The 20388-nt window shown below is 37.1% G+C and overlaps 2 protein-coding genes across 2 annotated transcripts in view; both read left to right on the top strand.

Annotated features, from left to right (window-relative positions):
- LOC136797792 (otoferlin-like) overlaps nucleotides 1–16184 on the top strand; it is a 141836-nt gene extending 125652 nt beyond the window's left edge. Inside the window, exons 45-56 of the mRNA XM_067054377.1 lie at nucleotides 396–563; nucleotides 1847–2028; nucleotides 7273–7415; nucleotides 8112–8165; nucleotides 8874–8962; nucleotides 9380–9478; nucleotides 11021–11162; nucleotides 12103–12193; nucleotides 12937–13059; nucleotides 13529–13679; nucleotides 14862–15009; nucleotides 16152–16184. Coding sequence (XP_066910478.1) covers nucleotides 396–563; nucleotides 1847–2028; nucleotides 7273–7415; nucleotides 8112–8165; nucleotides 8874–8962; nucleotides 9380–9478; nucleotides 11021–11162; nucleotides 12103–12193; nucleotides 12937–13059; nucleotides 13529–13679; nucleotides 14862–15009; nucleotides 16152–16184 — 1423 coding nt within the window. The remainder of the gene's footprint in view (nucleotides 1–395; nucleotides 564–1846; nucleotides 2029–7272; nucleotides 7416–8111; nucleotides 8166–8873; nucleotides 8963–9379; nucleotides 9479–11020; nucleotides 11163–12102; nucleotides 12194–12936; nucleotides 13060–13528; nucleotides 13680–14861; nucleotides 15010–16151) is intronic.
- Nucleotides 14926–20388, top strand: part of LOC136797791 (multiple epidermal growth factor-like domains protein 10) — a 40063-nt gene continuing 34600 nt past the window's right edge. The window contains exon 1 of the mRNA XM_067054376.1: nucleotides 14926–15009. The gene's annotated coding sequence lies outside the window, so the exon portion shown is untranslated. The remainder of the gene's footprint in view (nucleotides 15010–20388) is intronic.

Genomic DNA, 20388 nt, shown 5'->3' with positions numbered 1-20388 from the left:
ATTGATTTAAAGCGGATGAAATTTTATTATAATTTTAGAAAAACACTCTACTTTCAAGGTAAAAAATCTAGTTTGAACTTGAAATGCAGTAGAAAAATTTTTTTGATCCATCATACCTAAAGGACGGTCTCCGCTTACACGCGCTTCGATCGCACTTTATTTGGCAAAGCTTCCACGCTATTGATGATCAAAAAGAAAATGAAGCAATTCCATTGGCGCGATCTGACGTAACGATCGAAAAAAGTTGAAATGTATTCAACTTTTTTTTTTCGAGCGCGCGCTACATTTTTATGACGTAATCATTGAAACCAAACGGTGTGATTGCAGCGCGCGTAAGAGGAGACCGTTTAAAGGAGGTTTAATAAAAAAAATTGAATTCTATTATTCATCATCAGGAAATTTGACATTCAAATTAAAATCCCTCAAGACAACATGCTGACGGTATCGATTTACGATATGGATACTTTATCATCGACGTTGATTGGTGAAACAAAAATTGATGTCGAAGATCGATTTTTCTCTAAACATAAAGCCACATGCGGCATGCACTCCAAATACCACATGTAAGCTTAGTCGTTATAAAAACACTGGTCTGGAAGGCTTTTGTCTCTTTTTATTGTTAAAAGATAGAGCTTACGTATCAAAATCGACTTATTTTGCAAACTTTTTGATCATGTGATTAGAATAGACCAATCCCAAGAGGAGATCTTGGTAACGTGATCAAAAAGTATGCAAATCGCAACTTGCCTTTTGTTTGTAACAAAAGAAAATTGAACAAAAAACTAAAACAATTGATTGCCAGACCGGGGTTTTTTATAATATGACTATGGGCAAACTGTAGTCTTATCACAGATTATCCATTCTGCACATACCAAGCTCTGCTTTAAAGGGATATGGCGAATGGGATGTTCTGACGATCTGACCTGATTCTTAACCCAAAACAATCAAAACCGCATTGCTTTTTACTTTGAAAACTGAGCTCTAATGGGTTTTTAGTTGGCGCTTTAAAGGAATATGGCGATATAATCTTGTTTGGATATTATTTTATCAAAATTAAACCCCCGGGTATAACTCTGCGGGGTACCTTTTCTGAATATTTCTTTTGGATAGTATCAGCAAATTTTTCGACATCGTCAAAATCTGTCGAAAAGTCTCATATTTTTGGAACCTGAGGTGAAAATTTTTGGTTCCCTTCAGAAGAATTTTGGCTAAATGTAAAAAGTATTTTTTAGAGTAATAAGACTGTTGATTAGGACACCCCTGTCTCACAGCCCCGGTGGAACTTTTTCCTCAGTGGGAATAAAAATTCCTATCGAAATTCAAATGCGGATATAAATTCTATTGTTCCAAGATTAAAAAATACAGTGGGATGGTTTTTGAGTGCAGTTTTTAAACATTGATTTTCGGATGGGGATGAGAAATTCCCGGGTATTTTCCTACCGGGGGCGAAATTTTCGCCAAATTTTCCAGTGGGGCTGGGGTCCAGCGGGTCTGTAACACAGGGGTGTATTAGGTAAAAAGTCTTTTTTAGAGTAATCGGACCGTTAATTTTTTCAAAAATGTTTTCTGTAAAATATGAAATGAATACAATCGCTCTCATGTTGTCTTCTGACCAGTCACCAGAACCGTTGGAAAACCAACGGATCCGGCGAGACTCGAACTCACAACCATGCCATTCGCGGGCCAAATGCTACCATTGAGCTACTGGTCCATATGGAACGGTTCTGGTTTTTTCAACGGTTCTGGTGGCTTTTCAGAAGACAATATGAGAGCGACTATATTCACTTCATTGTAATACATAAGGGCAAAATTCAAACTATGAAATATATTTCATTCCCCACCACAGTTGCGGATTTAACAAATGGCGTGATCCAATAAAACCAACCGCAATTCTACGGCGTCTTTGTAAGGACCATGGTTTGATTGGACCAACATTCAAAACACAAGATGATTCAAAGACATGTTTAATTGCAACTGAACAAGAAAGATATAAATTCCATGCTGAAAAATATATCGTTGACGAGTCAGGTCAGTTACTGCCACTACATCATTCTTTCCGGCGCATTAGTGTAGTGGTCATCGTTCTTAACTTTCGTGCTGGAGGTCAGGGTTCGATTCCCACTCGGTGCTGCGATTCACTTGGCAAGTGAATGTACCTTGGCCCGGGTCAACCCATACCATGTGAGGGGAATAGGGTACCATCACTCTGATACAAGAGTATGGGGAGATATGCTGGACATTGAATGTGGTGTGGTGATGGTACTCATATGTTCAGTACCTGCTAGAACGCAAGGTTCTCCCGTACTGTTCGAGTATCATCATCGATACAACACGGCTCTGATGTGTCGCGAGCACATAGTACAATGTCTGGTAAGCGCTTTGATTTCCTTAGCTAGGGGTAGGAAACTATCCCGAGATAGGGCCCGGTCCGATGATATCGGAGGGTCTGCTTCCCTCTTCTCTCTTCTCTCATCATTCTTTCCATAAATTTCTTCTCAACGAGGTCGAGAATCCAGGGTGGTCCAAAGAAATGGGAGAAAAAAATTCAAAGGGGTCCTGAAAAATTGGGAAAAAATCCAGGGGGGTCACCTTAAAAAAAAGATCTCCTCAACATAGGGGGTGCAAATTTCTTTCTGGAATAGCCCAATTTAGATGAGCTATAGCATTCTATTGACTTGTTTTTACGACTGGCTTCATTTTTTATAATCAATAGAAAATATTTAATAGATAGATTATAACAATTTTCATGATCTGTTAGTTAATCTAACTCTAGTTTAGACGGCCGACTTGATGCCATGCCGATTCTAATTGCTAGATCAGGCAGAAAGAAGATTGAAAGAAGTTACCTAATGCATTAACATAAAAAAAGGGCAATGCATTGACTTTAAGATGGCCAACTTTCTGCCCACTTTAATTCACGATTAATAGAATGGGTAAGGGGAAAAGCGAGTCCTCTGTCACGGGCGGGCCGCTACGGCTCAATAAGTAACTCCCGACAATTATCCTCAACAGCAATATTTATATTTGTTCCCGGACTAGTTCAGGATCCCAAGCTATTATTGGAAGAGAACCGGTTAGGTATCATAGAATTCAAAGCACGAGTAGTAGCAAGGTTTAAGTTTGATGCATCAATTCTTCAATAAAATAAATAACCATAAAATCTACGTAGTAAAGTCTCTGTAATTGAATTAGTCCATAGTCCGTGTCTGCCATTTAACATTTACCCTCCGCTGTTGGCTCAGCGGAGACTCTGCTTCATTTTGTCTCAGTCCAGCCATTTAACATTTACCCTCCGCTGTTGGCTCAGCGGAGACTCTGCTTCATTTCGTCAGTACCATTTAACATTTACCCTCCGCAGTTGGCTCTGCGGAGACTCTGCTTCATTTCGTCAGTACCATTTAACATTTACCCTCCGCAGTTGGCTCTGCGGAGACTCTGCTTCATTTCGTCAGTACCATTTAACATTTACCCTCCGTGTTGGCTCTGCGGAGACTCTGCTTCATTTCGTCAGTACCATTTAACATTTACCCTCCGCAGTTGGCTCTGCGGAGACTCTGCTTCATTTAATTCGTCACGCTTCATAAGCGTCAGTTTACATGTATACTTGGGTGTCAAACAATAAATCTCCCCAAACAGGGAGAACCCACCTCGATCAGAGGCAGTTTGAAAGACCCCGTTCGTTTGTCTGTTTTCGTATTTCGTTTGAAAATGCACAATATGTGCATAGTGGCTTTCCACAGTTCATCACGTGACAACACCTCCGCCAACGGGAAGTTTGGTCCCCAAACTCTCAAAAGTACTTTCATTATGGTCGGTCACACTCTTGTTCTGCGGCTATCTCCGTCTTGGGCACAAGTCGAACACTCCTAACGAATGCTTCAGAGACAGATTGGATAGGAGCTCGCGACATTGCATCTGCATCACTGTTCTTCGCTCCCCTCTTGTAGCGGATCTCGAAAGAATACTGCTGAAGCAGAACAGCCCATCTGGACAAGCGTCCACTCGAATCGCGGAATCGCAACGCATGAGTCAGGGGTTGATGATCCGTAAATATGGTGAAGAAACGTCCTTCGAGATATTGACTGCAATCCCTAACTGCATACACCAAACTTAGCAGCTCTTTCTCTGAGATCGTGTATCGGATCTCTGCGTTTCTCAGAACCCTACCTCCGTATCTGATTGGATGTGGCTTACCATCACCCGAAGTCTGTGACAGCACATACCCAATAGCCAACCCAGAAGCGTCTGTGTTGAGGATGAATTCTTTGTTGAAATCCGGGAACTCCAACAAGGGCGGGTTTATCAACCTTTCAATTAGGGTTTGCCAGGCTTTGTCTTGCTCTTCTCCCCACTGAAACTTTGGGATGCACTTGTAAAGAGGTCTGGCAATCTCCGAGTACCCAGGAACAAAGCGACGGTAATAGCCCGTCAGCCCCAGGAATGACTGGACTTCTTTGGTCGTTTTTGGCTTCTTGGCGTCCAAAAGCTTCCTGACGTTATCGACCTTTGGCTTGATCCCTTCCGCTGACACTTCATGACCCAAGAAGTTGAGGACTGGAACACAAAAGTGACACTTCTTTCGCTTCATTTTCAATCCGGCATCTCGCAATCGTTTGAATACGGTCTGGATATGCTCTAGGTGCTCTTCGAAGGTGTCACTGTAAATGATAATATCATCAATGAATATCGACACAAAATCCCAAAGTTCATTTCGGAACACGTCTTCCAATGCTGCTGGATCTTCGTCGAAGGAATACATCATGTTTCTCAGCCCCTACAAGGTTAAATGGGTAAACTCCTTCTTAAAAGAAGTAACCCCAAGTCCGTAGGTAATCAACAGAACGCTAGGTAAGTACTTGGAACAAGTACAAGTTAGCTAAACGTTGACAACTGAGTGTAAACTTGTTAGAGGACTTGTTTTTTGTACTCCCTCAGCTCCAATGATGTAGATATTGCTTGAATTTCACCAACGAGATCTTTCTGCTTCTTCTCCAAGTACCTCAGCCTTCGAATTTTCCTTTCCGTCGTTCGAAGTTCTCTTTCTTGCCTTGTGATTTCCCTGGCTAGCTTCGTCTTCTTTTTCCCTTTGGGCAATTCTTCCCTTAGGTTATGCTCCAACAGCTCCTTCAAGGTTATCTTCTCAGCCGAAAAAAAATCTCATAAACTTTTTGATGATTTCAAAACCATTATCAAAACTCCTGAGCCAGAGAAAAGCTTAATGGGTTCATAATGGTTGTTCGATCAACCAAGACAAACATCAATCAATGTCAATAATGTTCAAGTTCAATTTCAATACGGTAAAACTCAATGGTAATGCAAATCAAACCAATGTCACTATTCGATGCTTTCCTGAACAATCCCGGTTGTAGCCCCCATCTGTCACGGGCGGGCCGCTACGGCTCAATAAGTAACTCCCGACAATTATCCTCAACAGCAATATTTATATTTGTTCCCGGACTAGTTCAGGATCCCAAGCTATTATTGGAAGAGAACCGGTTAGGTATCATAGAATTCAAAGCACGAGTAGTAGCAAGGTTTAAGTTTGATGCATCAATTCTTCAATAAAATAAATAACCATAAAATCTACGTAGTAAAGTCTCTGTAATTAAATTAGTCCATAGTCCGTGTCTGCCATTTAACATTTACCCTCCGCTGTTGGCTCAGCGGAGACTCTGCTTCATTTTGTCTCAGTCCAGCCATTTAACATTTACCCTCCGCTGTTGGCTCAGCGGAGACTCTGCTTCATTTCGTCTTAGTACCATTTACATTACCCTCCGCAGTTGGCTCTGCGGAGACTCTGCTTCATTTCGTCAGTACCATTTAACATTTACCCTCCGCAGTTGGCTCTGCGGAGACTCTGCTTCATTTCGTCAGTACCATTTAACATTTACCCTCCGCTGTTGGCTCTGCGGAGACTCTGCTTCATTTCGTCAGTACCATTTAACATTTACCTCCGCTGTTGGCTCTGCGGGGACTCTGCTTCATTTCGTCAGTACCATTTAACATTACCCTCCGCAGTTGGCTCTGCGGAGACTCTGCTTCATTTCGCCAGTACCATTTAACATTTACCCTCCGCTGTTGGCTCTGCGGAGACTCTGCTTCATTTCGTCAGTACCATTTAACATTTACCCTCCGCTGTTGGCTCAGCGGAGACTCTGCTTTCATTTCGTCAGTACCATTTAACATTTACCCTCCGCTGTTGGCTCAGCGGAGACTCTGCTTCATTTCGTCAGTACCATTTAACATTTACCCTCCGCTGTTGGCTCTGCGGAGACTCTGCTTCATTTCGTCAGTACCATTTAACATTTACCCTCCGCAGTTGGCTCAGCGGAGACTCTGCTTCATTTCGTCAGTACCATTTAACATTTACCCTCCGCAGTTGGCTCTGCGGAGACTCTGCTTCATTTCGTCAGTTACCATTTAAACATTTACCCTCCGCTGTTGGCTCTGCGGAGACTCTGCTTCATTTCGTCAGTACCATTTAACATTTACCCTCCGCAGTTGGCTCTGCGGAGACTCTGCTTCATTTAATTCGTCACGCTTCATAAGCGTCAGTTTACATGTATACTTGGGTGTCAAACAATAAATCTCCCCAAACAGGGAGAACCCACCTCGATCAGAGGCAGTTTGAAAGACCCCGTTCGTTTGTCTGTTTTCGTATTTCGTTTGAAAATGCACAATATGTGCATAGTGGCTTTCCACAGTTCATCACGTGACACCTCTAACCAGAGCTAGCGAATTTTACTATTGCGACCTTCAGGACTTTTACTTAATCGCCTTGGGGGTACTAGGGCAAAATGGGTTACGGGGATGCGCCGCTGGCCAGGGTACTTTTTTTAACCTCCACAAGTCTCAGGTAGGGTCGCAAAAACACCAAAATAGAAAAATCAGTCCCTCGTAGGGTGCCTTTTTTTGGAAAATTTGGGAAAAGAGTAGAAAATTTGAGAAAATTTTGGAATTTCAGTCCCATTCAGGGTCACTTTTTTTTTCAAATTTCGACAAGATTTTTGAAAAATCGAGTCTCGCGTAGGGTTCATTTTTCGAACCTCAGCGGAGCACCCCCGTCGGTCGGCAAGGGTAGTACCCCCCCCCCGGGCGTCAATGTAAAACGAAATCTTTGCGAGAAAGCAGAGAAGAATAGAAAAGTGAGTCAAAGAAATAATTTCTGCCCACTGATTCTAAAACTCGTTGTCTTCAGTTTCTATCTATAATTATTTCGAAATTAAAAATTGAGATCATAGCCAATCAAAATGTTTTATCTCTTTCCAACAGGTAATCAGAAAGAATCAGAAGAGCCGGCTGCGTTGACAGCTTTGCATTACTTTCATAAAATCGATACTAAAGGATATGCCCTGGTACCTGAGCACGTGGAAACTAGGAAGTTGTTCGCTCCCAGTGCCCCTGGTCTTGAACAGGTATAGCGATTTTATTTGTTCCTCAAATTTATGGCCAAATTTATTGACAACGATCTCATTCCCATATATCTGAAAAAGCTAATTAAAATTCAGAATCAAAGCTAAAATTCAAAAAAATTTCAAACCAACAAAGAAATCATATCACCAACTCAACGCAATAAGGACAAACGTGGCAAACCGACAAATCAACACAGCGACAAAACTAAAAATCAACAAAAATGACAATGATAGCAATAGAAGTACAATCCTGGACAGAACTGTTTGTCCATCCCGTCCCCCAATATCAATGTCGATGATAAATCTTGTGAACGTGCAAAAATTCAACTCCAACATTGGTTTTAGGGGGAGGGGGGCTTACTGGGGGAAGGAAGAGGGTCATCTTATACCCGTTCTGACCACGACTGTAGCAACAAAAATAGCAATGTTTGAACGTTCTTCTTCTATCTACTCAGTGAAATTAAAAAAGATACTATCTATAGCTATGTAATAATTACAAATTCATTATTTCTGCGTCTGCGACAATAAAACCATGTTCACACGTTACTGTTTCGTTTCGTTCCGGTACGATTTTCGTTACGGATCGAGTGTGTTCATATTGGTTTCGGAAGGTTTCAGAGCAAGAAAACGGAGCAGTTCCGTTCCGAGCGAAACCGTTTTGATCTTGTAACTTCTTCTCTTTTGATGTTTCGAATTTAGACGTTTACACTTGTTTCGGAACCGTTTCGGAACGGAACGGAACGGAACGGAACCGTAACGTCTGAACGTGGTCTAAGACTTTACCTTGACCACTGGACTAAATGATAGTATGTTACTCCTTTGCCTGCAAACTAAAGAAACAATGGACTTTTCCAGAAAAATTTTTTTACCCCCACTGTTGAAGATATTGATTTTTCGAAGTATCGAACCCCCTTTGTTACCCTCTCTTATAAAGAACCCTGGATATCGTATTTTTTTACTTTAAAAGACAATTTACCCCCTGGATATGGGCTCTCTTGTAGATATTTAACCTCTTTTGAACAAAAATCGTTAACCCCCTGGATATCCGATATCCTCAACAGGGGGCACGGACTATTTCCGGAAAAGCCCATTGGATGGTATAGTTTTTTATGTCGATTTCACTCATTGAATGTATTGCTTTACTCTCGGGTACCTAATAGCCGAGGGGTATGGAATAAGCGAGGGGTTTGGAAAAAATCTAAAAACTTATTAATTGGGGGAGGAGGTTGGAATACAAATGTCCTAGGTGGAAGATTTTCGAAAATGAAGCTAATACAGTAGATTTAGGGCAAAAGAGAGAGCTTTCAAAGAAATTTCCCAAAATCAATAATAAGGCGGGGGGGGGGGGGGTAAGTTGGAATAAGAATGTCCTGAAAGTTTTTAAAAAATCAATTAGTCCCCCCCCCCCGGCTATTAGATACCCGAGAGTATATTCTAACTGTTTTCTTTTTCCCTTTAAAGGGTCGCGTACAATTATGGGTGGATTTGTTTGACATGGATGGGCCTTCACCTGATGCAGCTGTCGATATTACTCCGCGTAAACCTACCGCGTAAGTGTAATTTCTCCGCGTTAACCTAGAGCGTAAGTATCATTGTCCCATGTAAACCTAGGGCGTAAGTATTGGCCTATATACACTACTCGGTACATTGACAGGCAATATATTGAACACACGAACGCACACGTACCAGGGCCACTTGTATCCCTTTTTTATTTTACTGAGCGCTTTCAGAATCATAAAAAATTGAACTAAGGAACTGAGTTCGAGTTTTGTATAAGGGTTACATCTTTAACCATGTACTTGCTGAGGAACCCCTCTTCAGCTAGATAATTGCTTTTATGAGATCTTCTGGAGTTTTAGAAACTTAATTTTGCGGTGAAATGTCCCTTTTAAATTTCTTGCTCGCCAGTGCACTAGACCTTACTTTTCCATTGATTTCATTAAACTTACGTTTCTTTTATCGAACAGGTTTGAGCTTCGCGTGATCATTTGGAACACAGAGGATGTGGAATTAGGTGATATCAACATTTTGACAGGACAACCGTGTGCTGACATTTATGTCAAAGGGTAGGTGCACGTCTTTTTTTATAAGAACATCGAAAATTTTTGAAGCCTTCGGATATTCTTAACTTTTTGGGGTTTTAAGCCTAAAAATCTTCTTAAAATGTTCTTATTTTCTACATTTTGTGACCATTTTTACTCATTTTCCTAAAAAATCGGGCGTTTTCGAGTCTGCAAAGCCTTAAAATGTTCTTAACTTGTTCTTAATATTTTAGCCATCGAAGCCTTATGTTCGTATATAGTTTGTTCTTATAAAAAACGTGTACTGGATTTAAGTGCAGAAGTGTCTCCATAACTCCATAATTGGAACAAGGTTTGAAGTCTGTCAATTTCCTAGCGAATTCTATCTTATTTTGAGCCTGTTTCAGCCTCCCCACTTTTACGCGGTTGTTCCACCGGGCCTGTGGGGTGGAGGTCCTATAAATTAACCTGTGTTAGTCCGTCCGTCCATCCGTTCGTTCGTCTGTTACCAACTTTTCTCATGATTGAATCATAGAAATCTTTTGATTTTTGGTACAAAGGTGCAAAATGGTAGTGGCCAAAATGTGACGGAGCCCGATTTTCGAAAGAAAATGTTTTTTGGCAAATTTGGGCCAAAAAACGGCTAAAAAACGTTTTTTGGACTTTGTGAAAAATTGGATCATTAATTTTTTCAGATTTTTTGCATGAAAATAGGTAAAAGATGGCTCAAGTAGATTTTTGCAAAAAAAATTTGTTGGCTCAAAAAACGCATGTTTATCTATAAGAATCACTATTAATAAGCATACATCAATGTTCTTAGTCAAATTACTCAATTCTTTGATGAGATAGATGTTTTTTTGCTCACGAAGTCTTGAATATGAAAAAATATATATATTTCACGATCATGAAATTTTGGTTTCTAAACGTTTTTTTTAATAAGAAACAAATGACTAATTTTAATAGATTGTCACTATTTGTGTTCTGAATGATTTTTTGACTGTCATGCTCACGTAGATATCAATTATATGTGTTAAATTCAAAACCAGGTAGGTCCATAAAAGTATCACTTGTTTATAATACAGTGGAGTCTCCATAGTCCGAACACGTACAATACTGGACAAAAGGTTTGTAGACTTCTGCAATATTTGCAAAATACTTCAATATCGATCAAAAACAAGTTCCCAAGAGGCTCTGGGTGCTTTCCAAACATATCCAAAGTCTTTGAAAGTCACCCACTGCAGTCTAACCGCAAGGGCAAACCACAAGGGCTCGATTAACTGGCTTACACCAGTATCAAAACGCTGATTTTTTGCTTGTGGTTCCCTCAAAAGCAATTCAAAAGCAATGCAACGACTTCAAAAGTGTTTTTCTTAACTTCCATCCCCTTTCAGACACATTGAAGAGTCATTTTGCTCTATTTCTCATCATTTTTCACTGAAATTTCATTTGTCTACAACCTTTTGTCCGACATTGTAGGAGAACACAAAATATGTTCGAGTTAAGGAAATTTTGAGATATGAAGTAAGGTTTATAAGCCATTGTTAACATTGTTTTAATTTATTGTTTTCACATTCTTCCCTTTGACAGATGGTTGGAAGGATTAAAACATCAAGCTCAACAGACAGATGTTCATGGATCCTCATTGACCGGAGAAGGGAATTTCAATTGGAGATTTATTTTCCCCTTCAAATATCACAAAGCAGAAGATAAAGTCGTTATTATAAAAAAGGTAAGATCACATTTTTTTTAAAAAGCAACCGAGCTGCTAAGGGTCCTGAAAATGGCCAACAAATTAATCAGCTTGGCCTTGACCTAGCCATGAAACTGAGCATGAACTAGGTAAGCAACCAATAATACCTAAAAAAGAGGAATTTATTTGGCATTAAAATGAGCACCGATGGTATTTAAATACCAAGGTTGTTAGGCATTTTTTGCTTAAAACCCATAAGCAACTTTTTTGCTGAAATCTGGAAAATCCTTCGCAACTCCAGCCCTGAGCCGAAAATCGGGGTTGCTTATAAAAAGAAGCATGTACACGTTTTTTATAATAACAAATTATATAAGGCTTCGATTGCCAAAATATTAAGACCAACTCCAAACACTTTTTTTCTTGGTAAGATGGACAAAAATACTCAACAGAATGTTGAAAATAAGAACATTTTAAGAAAATCTTTAGGCTTGAAACTCAAAAAAGTTACAGACTTCCGAAAATTTTGGATGTAATCTACCACTAGCTCTTTTTCTAAGATTTTTGCTTTTTGGCTTTTCTTAATTTTCTTTCTAATTTACACAATGAAACTAATGGCAAAACACACAGATTATTTTGGGTGCTTTAGTATACACGTTTTTTATAAGGAACAGATTTATAAGAAACTTGAGAATGAAAATGGTCTCCCAAATATAAGGAATTGTTAAGGAACTGATCAGGCTGAGAATAAGAAAACAAGTTAAGGAACAGAGAGCTAAACTTGAACATTTTACGAAAACATAAACAAAAAGATGACAAGATATTGACGAAACAACATTTAATAAACGTCTTTTTCTGTACTGTAGTCCATTATTATACATAAGATACATACTTAACTCCAGGCTTTGAGCCAAGTTAAGGTTTCTTATAAAAAACGTATAAAAGATTGTGTCTGTCATAAATATCTATTTAATTGTTTTAGTCACTATTCACAACAACAGAAGAGAAAATGCCAGGTCGTTTAGTTTTGCATTGTTACGATTCTGATGCTTTATCTTCTGATGATTTCATTGGTAAGTTAATTTAGTTCCCATGCCCAATAAGTATTTTTTTAATCGTCAGCAGGCATTTTATTTTATCCCAGCGAACGGTGGTCCAAAGCATGAAAATAATTTTCTAGTCTAAATATACGACTCGCCGCCTCAACTACATATTATACTAATTTATGCACTTGGCTTGCTAAGATGAGGAACTGCAAGTGCAATAAATATACTACGAAAAATCAAAATGGTGGAAGGAGGGTGAACAATGATGTCATTACTGCGGACAAGGCTTGTACATGAGAAATTGGCAAAAATCAGCGAGTTGTTTTTCCAGTGTCTATAATCATTCCTTGCTGTCAGTTAGTCGCTTAAATAACTTGCACCATTCATTATTAATATTACCTCTTTACACCTGGGTTCTTTTCTTCAACCCTACTGATTTGTCCAAGACTGTCAATATCTTACTGATATGTTTTGTTATAAAGGGATGTAAATCGGGCTTCAAAACAACCTCTGAGAGTACTTTACCAGAACACTGGAAAAATCATTTTCAATATATTTTTGATCATTCAAGTCAGTAAAGAATTAGACACGAAAGTTTTTTATTTAAAAATTTAGCATAAGCTTTTCGACACAGTCATCTTCAGTGCAAATGATTTAAATAAAACGTTAAAAATGCTGTACAGTTTAAATAAAAAATTTTCGTGTCTCATTCTTTACTGACTTGAATGATCAACTAATGCCTGGCAAAACTTTCGTCAACAAATTCACAGGTGACATCACTCTACAATTGAACAGTTGTTTGAAACCAACCAAAACAAGTAAAGAATGTAAATTGGAGACGGCCCTCGAAAATGAAGATCGATTTGATATCTTCAAGAAGAAAACGATGAGAGGTAAGATTATTTTCTCACAACTATAATACATAAAAAGGCAAAATCCACTTTTCCTAAAGAAAATGTATGACAGCTGAACCTGGCTGAACCCAAAATAAAACTAGCAAAAGCAATCCTAGGAAAAAAAATACTACGGCAAAAGCAATGGTAAAATTCAAATGATGGAAATAGTTCAAAACAAACGACTCGAATACTGCCACTATCCGAGCTTAGTGTAGAAACTGTCACTTAGTACACACCCATCCTGCCAATGCCACACACCTTAATAACCATTTCCATTCGACATACAAAGTATAAAAGACAAATCCAATAAAATGACAAACCTGGTACCAATTAAGTACATAACATTGTACATAAGTAGCTCAGTTTCGACCCTTGTTGCTGAACTGACTTGTGTACCAAGATATCACAATATACATATTATAAAGTAAGGTTTATAAGGCATTGAGTCTAAATTTCTACTGTACAGGTTGGTGGCCCTTTATTCTGGATACTGAAGACGAAGAGCCAAAAGTGAATGGCAAAGTCGATGCAGAATTACAATTATTGACCGCACAAGAAAGTGAAGAAAGACCTGCTGGTAAAGGAAGGAATGATCCTGATGCTTTGCCACCTCCCAAGTAAGTCCATCTATCACCTCCCAAGTAAGTCCATCTATCACCTATCAAACTTTTAGCCAGTATATCTATTCACGAGTCTGTTTGCTTATTCTGCAAAAACATTCCACAGCACCATTAAAAAACGTATTCTAATTCATTCCAATTCTTATTCGACACTTTGCAGTCAAAACATTGTAAACTCTATGGTCATTAAAATGTTGAATAACTGCAATCTTTATGCAAGCTCAGCGTTTTTGAAGCAGCGATTCAGACCTCGGAAAACATAATGTCAATCTGGCTTTAAAGCGGTAATCAGATTGTTTGATATATTTGGCCTGCAGAAACATGCTGTTGTGGTCCTGATCAAACTCTATTTTTGTTTAACTATTTTTCAAAGTCAAGATATCACTTTATCAATTTAAAATTTTTGAAAATGGGTTCTTACACGGTTCTTACGATGAAATTCTATTGTTTTCTTTTACTAAAATTGAAAAAATAGCAACTTAGGCAAAAATATTTCAAAGGTTTGATCAGAACAGTAGATGGAATCCAGATTTCAAGTATCTCAAACCATCTGACTAACCTTTTAAATACCTCAGTCATAATTACGTATTCTTCAATCATGGTCGAAATATATTGAGATTTTAGTGTGTTTTTCACGTTTTTCAGAATTTAAAGTTCGGGCTAGAATTGCAATTTTACTACATCCACTTTATTTCATTGAATATTTCGATTTTGGAGGGGTTCGGTGGCTTCTAGGCTATTTCCAGCCTTATTGGAACAATATTGAGCTTTCCGAATCCTAATATCGTAAAGGTCTTAAGTCCAATGTTAAGAGCCAGAGTTAAAACTCTACTTTTCAATCATACTTTAACGCGCTTCAAAATCGTTTGTGGTGTTTAAAATTTTGCAGGGAAATCCCCTTTCTCTCAAATATTGATTGTTTAAGAAATTCAACTCTATGTTTTTGACGTCAATCCTTCCTGTTAAACTCTAGCCCAATTTTCTTCCGCTTGCATTGTGGGATTGCATCGGGAGTATTACAATAGATTTCCCTCGAGGAATTCCTAAGAGATTTCTATTGTAATACTCCCGAAACAATCCCACAATACATCGCTTTTTTTAGAAAAATTAAAAACTCCGATAAGATCTATTAACTTTCTGCAGTCGGATTCTTAGTGATCTCGGTTTCATTTATTCTAGCCGTCCAGATTTAGCCATGGAATGGATGATGAATCCTTTAAAAGCATTTCGTTATTTCCTTTGGGAACAATACAAATTCTGCTTGGCCAAATTTGTCGTCCTTGCTGTTATTGGTGCAATTATGGGGCTGTTCTTCTACTCAATGCCGGTGAGTTATTGATTCTTTTTAGGGCTAGATCACTTAGCTAACCAAAATCTTTGATGACGGGGTTATTTTTTGGGTACTCTAATCGTGGCACAACTCAATCTTCGTATTGACCCCCCCCTCCGGACAGCAGGTCTGAACCCCCGAACAATCCTCAGTTGACCCCCTCTGAACATCCAAAATTACCCCCGAAACAAGCAAGTTTACCCCCGAAACAAGCAAGTTTACCCCAAAAGACAAGGCAAATTTGTAGATTTTTTACTACCCCCGGACAATGTATCCTCAACTCTCCTTCTATGAATATTTTATGGAAGAGCATAATATGACGGAAAATGCAGTTGACGTATCCATGTCTACTTGGTATAATTTTTCTAAAAAGTTCTATAGAATATAGTGGATAACTTAGAGTACGGCTAGTGGGCTAGGTATACCACAGTAAAATATTGTCAGGCAGCATATTTTGTTGAGTGACGGTATTGTATAATACCCACCATATAAATTAAGAATATGTCAGCTTAAAAATATTGCCAGCTTGACTTTAAATATGTTCACATGGATTAAATTTCGCGTGGATTAATCCTTTTCTGTAATAGAACGCAAGTTATTTATTCGTAATCTACGGCATCGAAAAAAATATCGTTCAGGGATATGTCGTTGTAACTGTGGCTGATATGCGCCTAAGATTATAGGTGGCCTCCTAACTTTAACTGTCCATCTAAGATAGGGACAGGATTGCCCATATCAGCCACGGTACGTTGTAGCATAAATACCACTTTTTTGTAAGTGGGTAGGGGCAAGGGTGTGTTTGCCTCTCCCCTCTGAAACAATCATAATAAAATTAAGACAATGGTCAAACTTTTGGTTTGCAACATTGATAATAGTTTCCAAGTGAGAATTTCTTCAAAAAGTTTCAGGTATAAAATCGAAAAGATCAGAAAATTGCAAAAAATTCATGATAGATACGTAGAGTCGTTAACTTACCAAAAGAAAGACCTTTTGCGACAGTTTTGTTTATTACCTCACTTGGGAGAAACTTTCGCTAAAAGGAGGCAATAATAAAATAAAATATACTCGGATAAAACTATAACTTTAACTTTTAAGTAAACTTAAACTTAAATTATAAACTTTTGTTTTTCATTTTTCAGGGCTTTATTGTTAAGAAGATGTTTGGTGCTTGATCACACAACATCACGCTAAACCAGTAATAAATTATTATAATTATTTAAAATTAATTTATGACTAATTTGGACTAATAAACAACCCACCACTATTTATGCCGATCTTCATTTTTTTCTTCTTCATTTTCATCTATATTTTTAGAATTTTTTTATCGATTTTTTTATTCCAAATTGTTCCACTCACTAATATCTTTCCAATGATACCAAATTTTTAAAGATTGAAGAATTCCTTCAAAAGTTATAGGTAAATGAAAAAAGAGTGCACACTTATCGTGAATAGACTAAATATAATAGCCTTCAGCGTTTGTATTTTTTTCTATGTTAAGACTTGCAGATTTTATGATTCTTCAAATAGATAACCGAAAAGATTGCAAAAAAAATGATATATCTTTGCATAAAACCTTTAAAATTTAAGAATGTCAACTTTTATGAACCGGTTGTAAATAATTAAATTTAATATAAATTAATCTAACCATATTTTGATAATATAGATGAGAAATAAACATATAGTAAATAAACCAATTCTTTCACTTACCATTTATAGAATTTGTATTCTTCGGGATAACGTCTAACTCAGACATAGTAGAAATAAAGCAAAAAAAAATAAAGCTAAGGCGAAAATAAAAGAATGTAGTGTTTCCGGAACGCGGGTGAAGGAAAAAAGCTCTCATGCGGCCGGCCGGAAAACAATTTTTTTTTGGACCTACCCCGGTGGAGGTCCTATAAATTAACCTTTGTCCGTTCGTTCGTTCGTCTGTTCGTTCGTTCGTTATTAGCTTTCCTCATGATTGGCTCGTTAGTTTTTTCTTATTTTTTGCACAAAGATACATAACTATAAACCCTCCAATGTGACGGAGCCCGATTTTCTGGGCATATTTGGGCCAAAAAACGGCTAAAAAACGGGTTTTTTGGACTTTGTGAAAAATTAGGTCGTTAATTTTTTCTGATTTTTTGCATGAAAGTAGGGTACCATCGTAGGTAAAAGATGGCTTAAGCGAATTTTTACAAAAAAAATTTGTTGGCTCAAAAAACGCATGTTTATCTATAAGAATCACTATTAATAAGCATACATCAATGTTCTTAGTCAAATTACTCAATTTTTTTATGAGATTTTTTGCTCAGGAGGGCTTACTTTTAAAGAATATGTGTGTTTCGACATGAAATTTTGGTTGCTTGGCTTGTTTTTATAGAAAAACTGGCCAAATTCGATATTTTTTTATAAGCACACTATCAATTACTTAGTTATTAGCTTTTCTCGAGATTGGCTCTTTCATTCTTTACGATTTTTTGCACAAAGATGCATAACTATAAACCCTCGAATGTGACGGAGCCCGATTTTCAAAAAAAAAATTTGGGCAAATTTGGGCGAAAAACGGGTAAAAATTGGGCTTTTTGGACTTTGTGAAAAATTGGATCATTAATTTTTTCTGATTTTTTGCAGGAAAGTAAGGTACCATCATAGGTAAAATACGGTTCAAGTAGATTTTTGCAAAAAAATTTAGTTGGCTCAAAAAACCAATGTTTATCTATTCGATTTTTGGGAAAAAAATTTTGGGGTGAGTTTCAGCTAAAAAACGGCTAAAAAAAGTTTCTTTTGGACTTGTTATTTTCTGACTTTTTGCATAAAAGTAGGTAAAAGATGGCTCAAGCAGATTTTTGTAAAAAATAATTTTTCAGCTCAAAAAACGCATTAATTTATCTACTGTATAAGAATCACTATTAATAAGCATACATCAATGTTCTTAAAATTACTGATTTTTTTGATGAGATGTTTTTTTTGCTCTCGAAGTCTTGAATATGAAAGACTATTTCAAGAGCATGAAATTTTGGTTTCTAAACGTTTTCTTTTTTATAAGAAACAAACGACTAGGTAATTTTAATAGATCGTCACTATTTGTGTTCTGAATGATCGTTTAACGGTCACGCTTACGTAGATATCAATTATATATGTGTTAAATGCATAACCAGGTAGGTCCATAAAAGTATCACTTGTTGTTATTTTTGATAACTTAAGATCATTGAAATGGATTTTTAAAAGGATAATCAGATGGTTACCAAGATTGAGATACTTCAGTACTTCACTACTGAACCTACAGGGAATAACAGACTTCATTTTTCCTTACCCAAAACTTTAATAGTTTTTCTTAAAAACTCTAATTCAAATTCTTGGTTTTTAAAAGATCTCGAAAAGCAGTCGCCATGTTTTTTAATGGAATTCGCATTGCGCTTTCCAGTTTGTTATTGTAATCCAAGTTGGCATACAAACTCACAAAATTCCGAGAGATTTTTGCTTTCACTTTCGTTTATTTGTTTATTTGTTTATGCGGACCGTTGGGGAGCAAATTTTTAGTATTATCGCCGCTTAAACGGTTCTGAAGAAAACTTTTCTGTCAGTGGGTTATTGTGTAAAGTTTTGCAAAGCATTTGTATATTATTTCTTTGAATGGGTAAGACTTTTATACTTTATTTCATTTTCCTTTCATGATGTAAACATATAACCATGATGATTCCTATTTTGAGTCAAGAATGTTCAATATACATCATCGATTATCTTTGAGAAAATTCTACAAGACCCCCTGAAATATAACACACTTTGGAAAGAGCTCAGAATTTGAAATTTTAAAGTAGAATATCTTAACAAAGACTTGTCAGTTGGCAAAACTACTAGCTAGGGAATCACGTTTTCTCATGTATAAGAGCAGGTACCCTTAAAATCTCAGATCATCTGATTATCCCTTTAAAGATAAATTTTATGTACAAACAGTATGAAGTAAGTCCTGAATACTAATGTATCAACTACTAACGAAGTCTGCGGCCGGGTCAGAAAATCATTTTTTTTCACCCGGCCGGTTTCCGGAAACACTACATTCTTTTATTTTCGCCTTAGGCACAAAATAAGAGGTTTTTTGAAAACCATTAGCTCAAACCAGGTCAAAAACATTGATTAGCCCCATGTTCAATGCTTTTCATTGACTGCCATCAAGTGTTATTGACTGTCAAAATACAATTATTGACAAAAAGTACTTAACACTGACTGTCAATCAATTTTCTTGAAAACCAAAAGAATGTACAGGGTGTCCCTAATTAAAGTATCGAGTCGAAACACAACTATGAGTAGAAAGTTTTATGTGCGTGTTCACAAAATTGTATTTTAAGCTCTCCCTCTTTTTTCTTTGTCATTACGATTAATTTATACGTTGTAACTACCTTTTTGTAATAAGCCTGTGTGATGGAGAACGTTCTTATATTTTAGCGATAACACACACAAACTTTTCTACTCAATGGCATGTTCAAACTCGATACTTTAATTAGGGACACCCTGTATTTTAGCGATAACACACACAAACTTTTCTACTCAATCGCATGTTCAAACTCGATACTTTAATTAGGGACACCCTGTATTGACTGTCAATATTGACAGTCAACTTTTTTGTAATAGCCAGAGAAGTCATAAAACTCTTTAGAAATTTCTTTCAAATCGGCCTCCTTTTTGATTACCAATCCTTGATAGCAAAAATCAGTTAAGATATAAATTATAAGAACTAAAGTAAAGTTATTCTGTCCAACGAAACCTTGTATTTATAGGTAAAATGCGAATTTTTTTCGAGTAATAATTTCTTTATAGTTTTAAAAGAAGTTTTTATTTTATCGGGAAACTTTCGAGAGGTAAACTTCTTCAAACTTTGCGAATTCTTTGTTGTTTGTGGAAGGTTCTTTGTATAAATATTTAGATTAAATAGCAGCTGCTTCAAATTTTGATAATAGTGAAAGATGGCATTATTAAATATGTAAATGACACAATTTGCCGAGGATTCCTTGAGCAGCGACCATTTCAATTCGAGTTCTGTGCTTATTCTTGCAAGGTTTTCTTATTTTTAAAACAAAATGTCATCAACATGAACAAATTAAAATGTAGCGTGATTTTTTCAAATTCTTCGACCAAGTATTCCATGAGCGAAAGCAAAATTAAGCTTTTCCCCCAAAGCACAGCTATAACGATACAATACAATAGAATAGAAGTGAAATCTCCATCTATATTTTATTACCTCCATGCTTACATATTGACAGCTGGCGACAAAATAATTGACAGTCAATGCAAATCATTGACTGTAAGAAAGGGAATATTGATTGTCAATGCAAACAATTTGTTGTCGATAATTTACAATTGACAGTCAATAAAACTTGATGACTGTCGATGAAATAC

The sequence above is a fragment of the Clytia hemisphaerica genome, unplaced genomic scaffold, assembly GCF_902728285.1.
Source record: "Clytia hemisphaerica strain Z4C2 unplaced genomic scaffold, Clytia hemisphaerica genome assembly, whole genome shotgun sequence".
Lineage (NCBI taxonomy): Eukaryota > Metazoa > Cnidaria > Hydrozoa > Leptothecata > Clytiidae > Clytia > Clytia hemisphaerica.
This window is presented reverse-complemented; position numbering and strand designations above follow the sequence as displayed.